We start from the raw sequence: 18,522 nt of genomic DNA, 5'->3' as shown, positions 1-18,522 counted from the left end.
TAGTCAAGGTCACAAGCTCGAGAGCCATCCACCCCTTCCATTCATCCATCCATCCACCCCTCCCATTCATCCATCCACCCATCCGTCCATCCAGTACAGGCTCGTGAATCCACGGACATACTCTGATTGCAAAAGCTCATATCACCCAAAAGATCTCCACTGAAACAAGCAGGTAAATGTACTGTACCTCTGCACTTTCAAAGAAGCACTGCGTGAAACACTGAGAACAAACTCAATTTGGAAGATTTTCAGGCTTAAGAGACACATTCAGATCATAGCGTGGGAGCAAGTGTCTACAAGGACACACACACACACACACACACACAAACACACGCATGCTCACATGCTGGGCTAATTAGCACCTCCAATCAGCGGCAGCAGCATGTGCTTCCGCCGTGAGAGTAGCGGACACGGTAGCTCCGAGGTGGGAAGGCGGATGGGCCAACCAGGCTGATGCGGAGGAAGGTGGGAGCAGACATCCAGCGTGGAGGGGAGTGGGAAAGCCCCCCCAGCGCCTTCTCAGCGTGCGGCAAGAATCACACACAGCTGCCTTCCAGGGATACATCTTCCCGCAGCTACCACTTTACTCTCGCTTTACACTCCCGGGGAACTGGAACCGCCTACAGAGAATGGGAGAGGAACGTACTGGCGCATGCAGACGCGCGCGGGAAACATGCCAGCCGTTACGAGCGCCGGGAAGGCGGCCAGCGGCCCTGCCCGCAGCTGTGGCCTGTGCAGTGAGGCCATGGCATGGGCTGGCGCGAGTGCCAGCCTGCCACAGAGATGCACGCAGAGCGACGATGAAATGTCGGGTTATTAGGGTGAGCGGAAGTGAAACTAAAATATGAGACACGTCTCCCCCCACATCAACATCCACCCTAATGGGAAAAAAAATTGATGCTTTATTTGCCATTTGTACAAGTATGAGCGCAGGTACGTTGGAATGCTTCTCTTTGTGTATCCCATCATGCTTTGCTTTGAGACACACAGATATATAGAGGTAAGAGGTTGGGGTCCAATCGCAGCGTCAAGCCATTTATGTAGATCCCGTGGAGCATTTCTGGGGTTAAAGTTGTTTTTTATTTTTTATTTTTGTGATGGGATGTAAATAGTTATACATACCCATGTCAAACTGGCCACGCAAACTGGCCCCAGGTCAGTGAGACCCCAGGCCAGTCAGGTATAAACTCAGCTGTCAGGCAGTGCATGACTGTCCACCTTCACTCTGACTGAGCACTCAACTCCTGTCTGATAAACAAGCTCTCGGCCCCCACATAGCGCCCCCGCACGGCTTGTCTACAGCCTATCGTGCGGCTCCAGAGCAAATAGTCCTGGGTTCAGGCTGAGGGGTTCATTCTTCCCCCTCTGTAGCGGGAGGCCAGCAGGCATGATGGGGTACCTGATAGGAAACACTGCGGAATTCCTAACGAGGCTCGGGGAGGGAAACGGGGCTGGGAATACAGTCAAATGGGGGCCAGGGGGACGACTGCTCATAATCAGGCATGGCTTCCGCACTTAGTGGGGGGGGGGGGGGGGTGCTTGGCGAGCGCCAGCCGTGCGAGGCAATTAATTACCACCGCTAATATAGCATCCGCTAATTACACCGCGTCAATCCAATTTGCTCTGTGGAGAGGGTAGATCAGACGGGATTGATGCGATAGCGACACGTGGGGGGAGATGGATCTTTTTTTCAGGACAGATGGGTTCTGACGGGGTTTATACCACTGACGTACAGAATGACAATGGGCGGGGCTACCGTGAAGAGTCAGCAGGGATTGGGCAGAGCATCTAATTACATCATCACATGATTCTAACTGATAAAGAACCATTATTGTTTGGGAACATTTCACGTAGCGGGGCTCTCCGGTAAGTCTCATTCACTCATGATAATCCAGTCACCCCTCCCGCAGTCCTCTAAAAGTGTGCCGAACTCTACAAAGGCACACGGCCCATCTCACATCCTCGATTCCTCATGGTTCAACCAACCTCTTTCAATTAAACACATCTCGCACAAAATGCAATTTGAGACAAAGCATGTGAGTTTCCACTCGGATGCCCAGTTAAGATCAGCCCGGCGACCTTCCGTCTGGCTCCATACTCTTCAATTAGAGAAGCAAAAAATATATACAGCCTCTCCTTGGGTTACACTCCGACAAACCTTTTTAATGCAGCACGCCTAACTGGGCAAACTGCTCCTGGAACAGCAACTGAAGCCTGCCCTCCGATACACCGTTTCGGTTTGGGGGGGGCAGGGGGGAATTGATTGAAGACACAGACGCCCCCCAGATGGGCGCACAGCTGTCTTTACGCACCGCCGCCCTAGACCTCGCGTGAAGGTTAAACCTATGGGTTTAACTAAACTCTAACTGAAAGGCAACATGCTAATATGTTTACTCTCGCGTTCCGGTTGTGGATCCATTGTTATGTAACGGGCTTCCTGTACTAATCAGATATCGCATAAATAAATAAAGCAGAGTGCAGCTGGTGCCAGTGTGGGCCAGGGAGACTGAGAGCCCCCCCTCACCAAAAACAAACACCTCCCTGCTTGTTGGATTCGGTTGGCCAGTGCCTCTTTGTCCAATTTGGCGGCACAGATGCGGAGGATCGGAGGGCTGGGCAGGAGAGCGGCAGAAGGCCCCCCAGTCCGAAAGACAGCCACCGTGTTAGACTGTCACCTGATGCACACCCCGACTGCAAAAATCCTGCACATTTGGCACATCTCTGTAACAGCCTAAGCGCAACGCGACTGTTCTTGCGGCGCAGCCCAGACACTGCAGAAATTTTTAAAAAAAGTTAATCAAACGGTTTGCGGACCGAGCCGGCTCACTGCAGACGGCAGAGGCAGTGAGGCAGGACTCTCATGGCAGTGAATACACACAGCAGGCCCCAGTGCAGGTCTGTACACGTGAGGCGGAAAAAGCAAGAGCAATTCTAGACATCAAATTAATAACCTGCAGGTCTTGTCTGGATTCAGTGGTATTCCTGCATGCCGCGCCACTTTCACCTGAGCAGGCAACTAATTAGGCAAGGAACAGAACAGGTGCTTTGCATTTTTTATATATTGTTATTCTCTGGCCGTCTGGCTGACATTTTCATGCACGGCGGCGTATGATGTTACCCGTTCGTACAGCCAGACTGCGCCGGAGCAGCTCGGGATAAGTACAGTCAAAAGGTCTCCTCAACGCACACAGGCACTTGAGAGGGCAGCCTGCAGTCTGGGTCCTTGATTACCACCCTTCCTGAGGCCCCAGGAGAAGCTCAGGAGCAGCCAGTACAAAAGGTACCAAAACACTGCACTTCTGCATGCACCGAAGAGCACGGAACTTGACTACATACCAATTACAGTAATGGACTTGGAACCAGTAGCTTGGAGGTTCAAATCCCAGGGGGGCATTACAGTGCCTCGAACAAGGCACTTAACTTAAATTGCTTCACTAATTATTATTCACTATATAATATTGTAACAGCGTTGAGAGGCAGGCGAAGCAGTCCCTCAGCACTGGACAGTCCCATCATGCTTTGTGGTTAGGTTTTCTTGAATGGTTTGCTGTTTAATGGTTGCTGTGTTATTCAGGGACGTTGCGGCATCAGCGTTTTATGCCTTTTCATCGCCTAACAGGCATATAGATGTAGGAAGTTGTAGCACTGATAGCAGAATGAGCATCGAGCTGCGGGTGTGAAAAGTCATGGGTAGAAGGTGGCAAGCAAAGGGTGCCCGAGTCAGATTACCAAGCTGCCCCTGCTCCCGTACCCACCCAGCTGGGGAATCCCCAGCGCCAACGGGGGAGCTGAAAGGGAGGTACGGAGAGCCCGACGGGAGCAAGGTGCGGGCAGTCGGAATCAATAATGGCGTCACACTTTGAATTTTAAGCAGCTTGGGCTTCCAAGGCCACCGTCCAAAACGGCAACAGGCGAAGCCCCCCTTTAAGAGCCCCTGCCTCCCCCATTTGCATAATGAGCCACCCATATTTTAATAGCTCGGTTGGAGCCAAGATGACCCCCCGCTCGCTTGGGTTTGCAGGGTCACGGCAACTGACGCGGAATTAGCGAACGAAACCAAGCGCGGTGTGAAACCCTCCGTGGCAAGACGAACGAGGGCATTCGGACGGCATGAAAACCAACGAGGGCATTCGGACGGCATGAATCAAGCATAAAAGCGGTGAAAATGGAGATGCGATGCTGAAATATTAACGTGCGAATTAATGGCTAAAATTAGGGCACGGATTGGAGCACACGCTATAAGGCGGGCGGCGCATTCATCTCCTTTCTTTTTGTTTCAGGAACAAAAAGAACCGTAACTGCAGGATGAGCAGCATCATGAGACCCGGCTCCCGTGAGAGATAGTGTGTCGGACCCGATAACATGCTGCGGACCGAGGCGGACGGTGCAGATAGGAGAGAGGAAGACGTGTGTGGCTCATGTAAACATTACATTGTGGGGACCGAATGCCCCCACAATGTGATAAAAACCTATTTTGACAAAAGTGGTCCCCACAAGGGGAAACTCAAATTTTATAAAAATTATGCAACTGCAATCAAAAAACTAAAAATGCCAAAACTCTTGTATTTTGTTTGCCTGCTTATGATTAAGGTTAGGGCTGGGTGGGGGCTAGGGCTGTCATTGTTGGGATCAGACGGACGGCTCCCGTCACAAACGGCAGGGCTGTGCAGACGACGGCCCCAACACTCACCACGACAGTGTCCTTTGCAGATGAACCCCAGAAGGAAAAGCAGAAAGTTCCAGCAAAATGGCAAGTGCCTCATTCTTGACGACTCATTAACTCCTAATCGCATAAAACAAATAAGGGCACACGCCAGCAATTTAATTGCTGTGTAAATATGAAATATGTCCCCCCACCCCCAAAAAAAGTTTAATTGGCCTTAACAATGCCTTTTATCCATTTTTCCCCACCTCACAAGATAATGTATCATTTCGATTTGCAGCGTGATGGAACTGATGACTCCCACATGTATGATAATCTGAGGGAATGAGGGCACAATAAGACACAGGGTGTTTGGGGCGGGGGGGGGGGGGGGGTAGACCTACAGCAGGGACCCCAAAAGGAAACAGACGACAGCTTGAGACTCCACCCACCACAAATGCATCATCACATGAAATGACGAAAAACTAAAAACCAAGAAGGTGAAGAATATTTCTGCCCCCTCTTAATATTTATCAGTGTCGTATGACTGGGGAAGAGGTTGCCAGAATTTACCCATATTGTTTTTATTTTATTTTATTTTATTTTACTTTAAACAATGTCTGTACACTTAAGAAGACAGGGTCAGAGAGTTCATGGAGCATTTAAGGGCTTTGCTCAAGGGGCCCAAAGATGACATCACTTTGCCAAGCCTGTGACTTAAACTGGCAACCTTCCGATCACAGGCACAGCGTTGTAACCCACTGAGCCACCCCCCCATTTACAAAATGGAATCCACTGCACCTGCACTACAGCCCACTGGGCGGGGATTGTGGTTCCCAGATTGAACACCCCAGGTCTACAGCACACCAATCTTCATTATGATGAGCAGGGCAGGTGCCCAATCACCAGGTGCCATTTGGCGAAGAGCAGAAGGGGAAGGGGGAGGGGGCACTGCATGACCTTGCCTGGCAGCCCTATTCAGAAGCTCTTTTGAGCGATGCTCAATTAGTTCTGCCACATCGTTATTGTGCAACTAACGAGCAGTTACCTTATCGGAGCCTCCCGTCCCCTGCGCGGGGCTCAGAGATAATTACTTCATTTGGGCGGCCATTCGCACCGTGATCGCCGCCGTCCCACCAGATCCCATTGGCACACTCTTATGGCTGCTTTTCATCCTCCCCCATTCCCTGCTAATGCTTCATTCGGACGCCGTGGTAACCCTTTGTCTCATCACATCCGAATGATTAAATGATCAGACTTCAGAAAGAGGGGAATTAACTGACAAAATCCACAATATCGCGCTGACCCCGGACTGACATCAGCGATCGTCTCCATAGAAACCAGATGCGGGAAGCGGCCCCCATCGTCACCGAAAGGCAGCACGTTGGGGGGACTGGAGTCGGCTCGAAAATGATCAGATTTAGTCTGCTACTTTACAGCATGCCTTGTTCAAGGTGAGCAGACAGGAAAGGTCAGTCAAAGATACTTCCTCTGAAGGAAAATGACAGATAATTACACGGTCTCCATTACCGGCTCGCCCAGAAACACGGGCTTTTTTGTGTGGCACTTTATGGTTTTTTTTTTCCTTTCAATGCAAACATTCCATCTTGCAGACGCCTGCAAGTTTCGGGTCTGCTGGCAGCGAACCAGCAGAGCAGCGGCTCTCATGATATCATTGCGGCGTGACCATGGCGAAACGGGCGAGTGCAGACCAGGCCCAGGCCTCCCATGATACTGGCAGATTTGTATCGGATCGGAGATCAACCGGAATCCCAGATGAAGAACGTTCTCCATGACGGGGTTTTTACTTTGTGCCTTAAACCCCCCAGCATCCCTGCATTCATACCCATCACCCATGGGGGGGGTCACAGGGGTGCAGATTCAATCCTATCCCAGGGAATAACCTAGTTCGGGGCACCAACCCATCACAGATTTCCCCACTTTGACCAAAAAAAAAGACAAATCGTTTCCTCCCCAACACAACATGTGACACTTTTTTGGCTGGGACATGAACAAAGGGTAACTTTTTAACTTAATTAGTATCTGAAAAAGCATTTTTTGTATAGTTTTATGGGTGCAAACCAGATTATATAATTATGCAAATAAATCTTTGCAAAATGCTATCAACCACTTCCGTAACAGCTATTAATCCAATTGTTTTGTGAGTTTGGACTAGCTGTTACAAATAATTAATGACTGCATCTGTGTGCCGTCAATTACAGGTTAAATACAAGAGTATGTTTATAGAAAGACAGGAAATCTGTCAGAGATGAGAAATGCCGAACTTTGACGCTACACGCTGCCGGGAACCTCAAAGCAGGAGTGGGACTGGCGGAGGGATCCGGAGGGATCCGGTGGGATCCGGAGGGACAAGGAATCTGCTGGCCCCTTCAGAGAGCTTATTATACGGATAAAAATCTACATTTAGCTGCTGATCCAGGTGTAAATCATTTTCTGACAGAATAATCTGCAGGCAGTGATGCCACAGCTAAGGGACCCTTCAGTCTAAAGCCTCTTGAGAGGAGAAAAAATAAACCAGGACTTTGAGATACTCTACTCTGTTTTATTTTGTGATCCACTTCAAAGTTTCTTTTTTTCTCTTTTCTTTTTTCTTTTTTTTACGCCAGAGCTGATTGTACACTAGGAGGCAGCCAGAAGATTTCATTCCCTAACAGAAGACCTTGGGGGAATGAGAACGGCGTCTCATCAAACTCATCTTGGAACAACAATGCCATCCTTATTGATTGCCTTGCCAAAGTCATGGATACAAGCGATCTAATGAAACTGTGGTTACTGAAGGCAGTGCCCAAGAAATTGTGGGGGGTGGGGGGGTGGGGTAGCCTCTTAATCAAGCTGCCTGAACCGATGACTGGAGAAGCTGCTCCCTCTGACAACAGACTGGGGGCGGCTCAGACCACCTCGGGCAGGAGGGGGGGGGGAATAGATGTACAATAAAAGTCAAATAAATGACGGGAAGATGGATTACTTTAGTGATGGAGGAGCCTGGTCCTCAGGAGTGCTGTATCATTTACAGCCTTGTGTCCCGATGCCAGGTTGAGCGTGTGCTACACCAACAAAGCTGTGCGTTTGTCCTACCAGTGTATCCGCCCAAGGGTTCACCCCCCCCAGGAAGACCTCATTACTCAGAACTGAAACATAACGAGGATGGGACCTTTAAAGAAAATCATTTGGAAAACACTGGAAAAACTTAAATCCCCAAAGCTCAAAGCAACACCACTAACAAACACAGATAACCGTCCATCACTGGAGCAGCCTACCTGCATCCCTACATACGATCCTTCCCCAACCACCCAGCTGACCCTAAATTAAAGACAAAAACCCAAAGAAAGCTATTAATAAAAGCAGAGGCCGCATGATTTCATGTATGGGTCACCTTTGGGAACGAGGAAAGCGACCAACTGCCATATAAACACCAAAAATCACCCACACGACTCCCAGCTCATAAAAGTAAACAACTTCCCTTTAAATCAAAAGGAAGAACCAAACTATTCTCTAGATCCTAATAATCCCTTAGATATTAAGGTCAACTGTTACCCTGGGAATCGATAAACTCCAGACAGGCTGCATCTGTCACTACACAGGGATTCTCAAACTTTTTGATCGAAGGTCCACATCAGATTTTTGTAGGAGGCTTGGAACAATTATCAATAACAAAAGAGCATTTCATGAACTTTAATGAATTAATAATAACTTTGTATACAGTCATCAATACATAACAAAAATGGGACCCTTTTGGGGGCGGCACAATGGTGCTGTGGTTCGCACTGTCGTCTCCCACCTTGTGGACCTGGGCTCCAGTCTCCGCTGGGGCTCCATGTGTGTGGGGTTTGCATGTTCTCCCCGTGTCCTTGTGGGGTTTGCATGTTCTCCCCGTGTCCTTGTGGGGTTTGCATGTTCTCCCCGTGTCCTTGTGGGGTTTCCTCTGGGTGCGCCGGTTTTACCCAGCAGTACAAAAACATGCTGAGGCTACTTGCAGTTACCAAACTACCCGTGTGAATGGTGCATGTGAATGTGTCCTGCGATGCGTCGGCGCCCCGCGATGGGTCGGCGCCCCGCGATGGGTCGGCGCCCCCTCCTGGGTTGTTCACTACCCGGCTCCCATAGGCTCCAGACCCCCTGTGATGCTGTATAGGACAAGCAGTTATGGAAAATAGATGGAACCTGATGGTGCTACGTTGTATATTTGTACTTCCAACCACTTTAAGAATTTTGAAGTTAACCATATTGATTCAGCTGTGTCCAGATTAATCTGAGGTTCAGTCTGCATCCGGACCATGGGCCGGACTTTGAGAACTCCTGTACTAGGGTATGACACCAGAACAGCAGATGTGGACAGAGGACACCTAAGAAATGTTTGTCTGTAACAAGTCCTCAGGTGTGTTATACAAAGTAATTATGCCTTTCTGGGGTCCAGATGAACGAAAAAGAACGATCATTATTCAAGGGTCAGGCAGAGAGCCACAAATCCACTACTGAACAGAAATTTGAAGTTTAAGACAAAAACCTGTATCCTGTCTTCAAAAGACGTGTATTTCACAGCGACCAGGAAGTCCACAAGCCTTCCCCACATTACGCATCCCAGTGAAAAAGATGAAAAAGATCTTTTTGCACACGATGCCAAAACTTTGGGCAAAAATAAGGCTGACAGATGATGCTGTAAGCCAGTTCCATGCAAGACGCCAATGAGTGGAACTCACGGTGACTAATCAAGGTTCAGAAAAGTCAATATTGTTCTTGATTTAAAAATACATGCCTTGGAGGTGATATTACCAGGGAACCATGCAGATTTGTCTCTCTCTGTACTTGCAAACTTTTTTTGTCTCTCTCAAAGCCAAGGGCATTGTTCAAAGAAGAAAGTTGCGAGAAAAGGTGTTCAGTCCACACACACACACACACAGAGTAACAACTTAAGTGCCCACCTCACCAAAATGCAAATGAGGAAAAAATTAGAGAAAAAGGGAAGTACAGGCAGAGGGGAGATATGAAATGAAGGCTCCATTGAACACCATCAAAAGAGAGGCTTGGAATCGTTATAAGGAAAAGTAGTCATTTAATCACACCGTCCTCAGCCTGAGCCCCAGAAGAAAATCCGGCCATCTTATCCCGATCCGAGGTGAGAGGTGGGCAGCGGGAGAGGAACCAGAGTCCTGCGTGTCCAATTCATGCCGTCAGACCCCAAACATCTCTCCCTTTTCTAGTTGGCTGACATGCAGGTGGACGCGCTATCAGGCATTCCCATTGGGCGCGTCGGTGATGCGGCATGAGCAGGGAAGAGGACAGCCGGGAAGGCGAAGCTTTAATCCGCAGGCCTGCGCCGATCAGCCGTGGCTCGCGTCCCCTTCCCGATCCCCGGGGGATCGCGGCAGAACAGGACACATCAATATTTATAAAGTGTTTCTTTATAAATGTCATAACAATGCCTCTGCCGACGGAGGGAGCCGGCGACAGCGCTGAGGACGATCTGCATATGTAAAGCAGGAATTAAAACTGCTCTCGCCAAGCGCTACGCGGAGCGTGTCCGACCCCAACTTTCCGCAAGGTCAAAAGCCTCCCCCAGTTCCCATTTTTGTGATCTGCACAAAAATCATTCTAACAGCTGACAACGAGGGCCATTTTTAACGTGGTCACGAAGCAGCGCCATGAATTAATGCCTTCCTGTGCTCCTCTCTAACTATAGATGTGACCTCGCTTTAAACATGAATTATTAGGGACTTAGTGCAACATGACATTTTACTAGAGTCTTATGAGGAATGAAGATGTGCCTTTATCCCCCACCCCGGCTGTGCTTGTAGACCCGGATCCTTAACATACAGGAAGTTGAGTCAGTCCCACTTTGGTACAGGAACACAGTTTGGGGCGAAGGTTTCTGGACTGGGCTGCACAGGGGTGCATGGACAAGCATGAGCAGCCGAATAGTCTCTCTCTGTCTGACGGTGGATCATATGAGGGAACATCTTGTTCCAGCAAGCAGATCCTGCTGGAACCCCCACTGGACTGCGTCCCGTAACCACCGGCGCCTAGATACCAGCCTTTCTCCAGTGTGGTGACGAATCTGTCTGTCGCTGTGGTTCCCAAGACGACGGAGCAGCCTGGCGAGTTCATGGCAGCGTGGCACTACCAAGGAAGGGGGGGAGGGGGTATCCAGTTGGGTTTGGTGGTCTCTGAGAGGAGCTCATTGCATGCTCCTGCAGCTGGGGGGTGTCAGGGGGGTGGGGGGAGAAAGTGCTGTTTTTCTGGGGGCACCGGCACAGGGTCTGAGCGTCCGCAGATCGCGGCCGCCACGTGTGACAGACAGGAGCACCTTCCCTAGTATCGAGCCGCTGGCCCTTCAAAGGACGGGATGACGGACCATGTGATGGCAGCGTCCAATCACGACGACCGACAGGCGTCACGCTCCAGCGGCGGACCGCTACAGGCCTGCGGTACCCATGCCTGCACCAGGATCACGGTTACCCCCGGCAACACAGGGCCTCTCTCCAGGGGGCGTGGCTGTCAACGGCAAGATGCTCATTACCATTCCTGGAGAAAGGTGAGCTTTGACCACAGTGATAGGAGGTGGTCAGGCTGCATTCTTCAGGAGCTGGCAGGACACTGGGATCTGGTCCTGAACCCAAGCCTGGTATCCTGGTATTAACCATTATCACTTTCCTAAGTCGGACAACTGCCTGCGTCAGCATAAATACCCAGGCAGACGGACATAAGCCCAGCAGACTCGGTAAATGGCGAAATGAAGATTCATCACATTTTACCTGTTTGTTCCTGCTGGGGGGAAAACGCCCCCCCCATCACCCCACATATCAGCAAACGTATCAGCAAAGCAATGGCACAATTGAGAGCTGCTTTCACGGAGTGTGATGTATTAATGGAAATGCTTGTTGGAAAAAAAAAAAAATCACAGCGAGGTTCCCGGAGCCTATCCATCGTGGAAGGTGAGCGCGGGCTCTGCCGGAGAGAGAGACCCTTCAGACGCACTCTGTCATCAAAGTGAAAGGTTAGGGTTCGTCAAATTACGTTTAATCGGCGTGGCGGGGAGCGGCCAGGCCCGCGGAACGAGGCCGGGAAAGGGCGGGCGTTGTGGTTACCTGAGTAAATCTCTCTGCTCTTCAATTTCACCAGCAAGCTCTTCACACCTGGAACAACGGGGAGAGGTGATCAAATGGAGGAGGCACTGCGCTCAGCACGTACAGCACAAGGCGCCGTGGGGGAGGGGCACTGAGGCCAGACTCTGCTACAGCGATTCTGACGGTAACCCGAGCCCCCACCTCCAATGGGGCACGTCCACCCCGAACTTTGTTTGCCACCGACCAGACACACAGCCGGTAATAAAAATCAAGAGTCTGAACCCCCCATGAAACTGTTCACCCCCCGGACAGCGAAATCCACCAAGGGGATATATTTCTGGTACGGGCCTACATTCACAAATCCGCCCCCCCCCCCCCCTCAATGTCAGGAGGAAAAAAACATCTCAACCACAATATATCATTCAAATAAATCGTGTATTTAATTCATTAGAATGAATTAATCTGTCATACTGTAGGTTTTCTAAAGAAACCAACTCATTAAGATGGTTAGACACATTACATATATACACACACATATAAGATTATTAGAACTATCACATTCTTCTGTTCACATTCTCTAGGGCAGTGATTCCCAGTCCGGTCCTTGTTTTTGCTGCCTCCCCACTCCCTGTCAGACAGTCCACAATATTTAGAGCTGGGAAGGAGCAAAATCATGGACTGTCTGTGGGTCCCTGGGACTGGATTGGGAGACAGTGCCCTAAGGATCGAGAGACCCGCCGGATGGCAGCGGCCCGTGTGCATGAAGTTACCTTTGTTCCTGTCAGGTAAGATACAGCAATGTTTCTGCAGTATGGCTGGCAACACCTGCAAGGGGGGGGGGAAACAGTGTTACTGTAATCAGTGTGGGGGGGGGGGCATTATGCATGAAAATTACATCATAATCATTGGCTTTGGCGGTCCTTTGATAGATAGATATGTGTAGCGTTGAGTGTCACTCTCAGAGTGTGTTGGTGCTCTGAGACAGACACCCAGAGCATGGCGACCGGACCAATGCACTCACCGCAAACATCACAGTGTCTAAATGCGAGCCATCATGCATTCCTGTCACGCCGCCCCCTGCAGTGACAGCACCCCCCCCCCCCAACCCCCGCTGCTTGTACACATAGGCAGTCACATGACCTGATTACATCACAGCATGCTGTCGATTTGCTAGACCGGAGCCTTCTAGGCAAAGCGGCACATGAAACGTACCGGTCAGAGGCGTCCTAACCCCCCCTCATTTAACCGCCTGAAATACACTCCAGAGACACTGTCACTCTCTGGCAGGAAGCAGTGAAGCAGTTTAGGGCAAACTCAGGAAAAGGTCTTATCTAAAGCAGCAGGTATAGAGCCCGTCCTGGTAAGCGCAGGCAGCACGGCAGCAAGCGTCCCAGACACACACACCCCCCCGCGGGCCATTTAGAGACGCTAATACATTTTTAGCCTGTTGGGGGGCAGCTGGAATACATGAAAAGAACACTCAACCTCCTCGCACACAGCCATTTCAGGACTCAAACTCAAATGCTATTGGTGCGGGACCACAGCACAGCACAGAGCCACGCTGCCAGGGCGGTTAAAACCACCAGGTATGCTTCCAGGAGCAAATCGGCACCCCCTTCAGGACCAGACCCAACAACCTCCAGGTTCTTAACCACTATGTCACCCTCTGACCTTAAATTCACCAGCTCTTGGAGTTAGCTACTCGCCCGGAACTTTGGGAGGAAGGTCCCCCAAAGGAAAGGGCGGCCGTGCCGACTGCTTACTGTTAGAGTGACGGGGGGTAACAAAAAGCATAGCACTGCAGTGCCAAGGCCCACGAGGAGCACGGAGCGAAGAACACGGAAACGAAGCAGCCTTTAGAGGCGTCAGGAAAGAGCCCCGAGGATAGTGTGGCATTCATAACGGGTGGGAAGTTCCACGCTGAATGCCATCTAAGGGCTTGATTACACGGTAGCAGTATTTCCCAGTCTGGTCCTCGGGAACCCGTAGACGGTCCATGTTTTTGCTCCCTCCCAGCTCCCTACCAAGGGAGGGAGCAAAAGCGTGGACCGTCTGCAGGTCCCCAAGGACCAGACTGGGTAAAGCAGCACTAAAGGGTCTTCAGAGGGTGCTGATCATCAATCTAAAGATGAAACGGGATTGGCCGCCTCAGGAACGGTGCATCACGATCCTATCTTGGCATTCATACAAGTTAATTAATGGTCTCATTAAACTTTTGTGTAAGTACTGGCAAATAAGTGATGTAGGTTAAACAACTTGTAAAGCTTCCAACCTACAAAGCCCCTGTAGGGACTCTAATAGATGATCATCTGGCCCAATCCAGTTCCTTAAGCACTGCGCCACCTGCTGCCCTGTAAATGACCCGCTCGACTGCACAGGTTCCCCTTCTCGCTTGCCGGTTCTCCCCCATTTTCATTTATATGCAGAACCACCTCAACGTCAGACCCAATGCCACTAACCAATCAGGCTGCCCGCAGAGAGTCAGAATGTAGAAGAAGCTCAGAAAGCACAACCCGACTGGCCGGGGCACCCTGTCAGTGTGAGAAGGCACAAAAGAGGTCCCTCCCTTTTTTAAAGCGAAACACAGAGTCACTCCCCTCCACACATCTCTGACGTCAGCATTCATCTCTCTCCCCTCCGTCCCCCTGCCAGAACAGTTAAGCACACTTTATGTCCATAAACTTCCATTCGGCGAGTGTGTAAAATCCCATTATCACTCTCCCGCACAACACCCATGTAATTAATCAATTAGTGTCCCCGTCAGCGAAGGCTTCCGCACCCTAATTTAAAAAACGACCCCGCCGCAGCACCGGCAGTCGTGCAGACAGAGAGGGAGGCCGCGGCGCTCTGTAAACACACATTTACTGCTTTCTTTTTAAACGATAAACTGTTTAGCCCTTGCAGATGCAGCTTTGATATCGGAGGCAGCACGACTTCCATAAAAAAGTTGTTGTTATTGTTATCATCATGAAACAGAACAGGTGGAACACCACCAACCAAACAAAACATTAATATTCAACTTTCGGCACACACGTTTGATTTCACCTATTTATGGCGCCGGTATTTCACGCAATGCAAAACGTTCCTGGAAGATAACCAAGCTTGCCGGCTTCCCAAATTCAGGAGCCAGGTGATGTCGCCGTTTCCATGGACGCAAAAAAAAAAAAACAAACAACAACAACCCGCTGATTCCCCCGAATGGCAGCTCTCCCCAGGGGTGATCAACAGGGGTGATCAAAGTGCCACTTGAGCAGCCATGTGGTGGAGGAGAGAAAAAAAAAAAGCTCAGAGTTGCCCCCCAGAATCTCTCGGGGGGGGGGGGGGGGGGGTGGTACACGTAAGGTTATGGGGAGGTCAAGTTACACCGCAGCCACCAGGCAAAACCAGAACCATGCCGATGGGGCTGCCCCCACCCCCAGCAGAATGTTCACCAGTCTGTATAGAGAAACACGTTCACTTTTGTTTGAAAACCACCAGGTTCATTAAGTTAATAATTAATGAGCTGGGTAATTGCATATTTGGGATTAATTACTGGCTAGGCGTGTCGATAATTATGCGACCGTGAGTGTGTCTGTGCGCATTTCTGTGTCAGCGAGACGGAGTTCATGTGTAGAAGGATCAGGTGACATCCGTGGGGCTCGAGAGGGCAGAATCGATCATTGGAGGAGAGGTCTTATCCAGCAGCGAGAGCATCTTGGCAGACTGATATTTGCCTTTGGAGGTTCAGATGTTGTCATGAACTTCAGGTGAATTCAAATGGCTGCGGCCTCTCTCCATCTCTTGGCACTCCGCAGTCCTTCTTTTGCCTTATACCCAAGAACCAGGGAAGTCAGGGAATCGCACAGAAAGCAGACATTTATAGGAGTACTTGTAAGCAAAAAGTCTGGATATGCTATAGAACTACATTACCCACAAGCCCCCCTCACTCCACATGAAAGGGTGACTGAGCCAAAGGCAGGGGGAGCTTAAGAAATTAGCATAATGAATGTAGCATAACGATAATATGATGCGATGGGAGGATGGGTGAAGGGTATTCGTGGAAAACCTTTTTACAGAGCACAATAAACCCCACCAAGGGGTGCATATCCCATTCTATACCCTCAGGTGTCCTTAATTATGGTGGATAATGGCAGACAGGAAGCAGCGCCAAGTAGGATGGGATTAATACAGAGCCAAGAGTCTTTGATGAGAGCAGATGACCAGGCACCTGACTCATACTGAAAGCCAGTGGTGAATTCACCCAGTCAGTTGAATGTAAAAAGTCACAGTCACAGAGTACTCAACTGGTTGGTTGAAACAAAATCTTGGTATGGATTTTTACTTTCTGGATGTGAACTAGCTGCCCGCAGTGACAGCCATGCGAACGATGCTCAGTGCTTCATGTTCACTGTGCTCCAATTAGGAGTGTGCATTTCAAACTCATCATAAAGCCTTAAAGCTGTACTAGTAAGTTTGGCTCTCAATCTTGCGTTTGTCCAGCATGAGAAAGAGTCTGAGGTCAACCTGATTGCCGAATCAGTAGCCCCCAGTGACAGAGGACACTCAGGGAGGTACTAATTTCCTCCACGTTTCTTGGTCATAGGTATGGCATGATGTCCTGCTGGGAGCTGCCCTCCAGCGTAGCATGTGTGTGCTTGTGTGTATGTAATTGGGTTCACACGTCACACTCGGGGAAGATGGTGGCACAGGAGGTAGTGCTATCGTTCGGCAACTTGAGGGTTGCCGGTTCAAGCCCTGGTTCCTCCTGACCCCATCAAAGTGTCCTTGAGCAAGACACTGAACCCCAAATTGCTCCCAGTGTGTGTGTATGTGAGGTGTAAATTGTAAAGTGCTTTGAGTACACGTAGGAGTAGAAAAGTGCTATATAAATGCAGTCCGTTTACGATTTACTTCCCCTCACTCAATCATGTGTCTGTGTTTTACCCACAAGGCGAAAAGTGACGAGTTGTAGGCCGCCCGGTGGGAGAAACAAAAGGAAACACAGTTGCTTGCCATGAGAGGAAACTGCAAGAAATTTCACCTGACAGTGGGGTGCACTAGTGCTGATTTAGCTGGGTTTGCGAAACGGCAAAATCCTGTGTTGCCTGATAGCTGAGTGAACTGTGCCCAGTCCTATTCCCCACCTTCAAAGCCACGACTCGAAGTCCATAACAATAACATGACAGAATGGATGGCGGTTGATGCAATACAGCCTGTCCTGAATCAAAAGTAAAAAAAAAACAAATATCTTTCTGAACCAGAAATGGCATTCTTAAGGATCGTGAAATATCTACGTGATCTACGTGGATGCAAATGGATACACCAGTACAGGCCCTACATTGTGACCAACGTCTCATTCCTTTGGCAATATGCCTGGCTTCTCTGTGGCATTACGACGAAGACCTGAACCACGTTAAAAAGCGTGCGCTTCACTACTCCAGCGTGAAGTCATTAGCGCGGAAGAGTCAGCCACTGGCACTTGAAAGGTGCCATGACGGTGTCAAAAACGTTCAGTCACGCTATTATTAAACTCTTTAAGTGAAGAGTGGCAGAAATAGGCGCACACCCATCAGCCGGCGGCCCAGGAATGTTTCAGTCTGGCTCAGGGAACCAGGTCGACATGCACGAGGTACAGCAACATTTCTGAACATCTAACCCTTGCATAATATCAGCGGCAATGACATCAAGAGCCAGGTGGGTACGCAAGGTCAGACCGATTGATCATATCCCATAAATACTTTTAAAATATGCATTCATTTTGTCACGGGTGAAAAACCACCAAAGTGACAGCGAGCGCCTCTTTTTTGCATTTCATTTAATAAGGTGACTCCAGCCCTGCTTAAAACACGCCGTCTTTGCTTATGCACGGTTATGCAACCAAATGAATTTCATGCGGTCTGAGGTGCTGTCCAGAGAGGCGCAGGCTTCGGGTGCCACGGCAGCGCCACCCTAGGCCTGTGGTCCAATCACGTGAGCCCTGCTCCTGCCACCTCCCATGTGACCGGCTTGAACTTGGACCCGGCTGCCTTCCCGGGTTTCTGACTATTCCAGTCCAGTCAAAAAGGGGTTTACCAGCTGGATAAATGGCCTGCGTTCTGTGAAGAAAAAGCCAGCTCTGATTTATTAAATAAAACACACTACATATAAATTAATTAATTAATTTATAATAATTAATAATAATTAATTAATAATTAATTTCCTGCTTATACAGCGTTGGTGAACGCTGCCGTTCATTACACGCCGGAGGCACTCCAGAAACGGAGGGGTGACTGATAATGCATGCAAAATAGCGCCCCCTACAGCTTCGCTGCCTCACATGCACACACACACTCTTTTTGCTTAAAGCCGACATCCCTGTCACTAAGTGTCATGTGGCCCGCGAACCCCCCCCCGAATCAATTCCATCACACTGAAAATCGGCTCTCCTCTGTCACTACCCTGCGAAGATACCTTTGTACTTCTGCATAATGAACGACGACGGGACACTTTGCATAAACGGTGCTCCACATGCAGACTCTGTGTTCCGGCTGGGTGAGTCCCCACTCAGCATAGAGACAGAGGCTGAGGGATGCATGCATGCAAACACACGCATCCATCAGAGTCCCTGACAAAAAGGTGTCATGCTTCAAAGCCACTGTGCGGAGGGGTCATGGAGTGACATACTGCAGCCCGTACATCCTCTGCAATCCATCCATCCATCCATCCTCTGAATCTGCTTATCCTATTCAGGGTTGTGGGGCATCCTGAGCCTATGGGCGCAAGGCAGAGAACAACCCAGAATGGGGCGCCATCCCATCACGGAGCATCCGCACACCATTC

At 49.7% G+C, this 18,522-nt stretch overlaps 1 protein-coding gene across 2 annotated transcripts in view; it reads right to left on the bottom strand.

Moving 5' to 3' along the window:
* dlgap2a (discs, large (Drosophila) homolog-associated protein 2a) overlaps positions 1-18,522 on the bottom strand; it is a 135,899-nt gene that overhangs the window by 115,751 nt on the left and 1,626 nt on the right. For both annotated transcript variants that reach the window (XM_023808299.2, XM_072698724.1), the window contains exons 2-3: positions 12,495-12,549; positions 11,746-11,793 (exon numbers count right to left, since the gene is read on the bottom strand). In XM_023808299.2, coding sequence (XP_023664067.2) covers positions 11,746-11,793; positions 12,495-12,549 — 103 coding nt within the window. The remainder of the gene's footprint in view (positions 1-11,745; positions 11,794-12,494; positions 12,550-18,522) is intronic.

Source organism: Paramormyrops kingsleyae, chromosome 14 (assembly GCF_048594095.1).
Source record: "Paramormyrops kingsleyae isolate MSU_618 chromosome 14, PKINGS_0.4, whole genome shotgun sequence".
In the NCBI taxonomy this organism is placed as follows: domain Eukaryota; kingdom Metazoa; phylum Chordata; class Actinopteri; order Osteoglossiformes; family Mormyridae; genus Paramormyrops; species Paramormyrops kingsleyae.
Note: the sequence above shows the minus strand (reverse complement) of the source record. Positions and strands in the feature narration are given on the sequence as shown.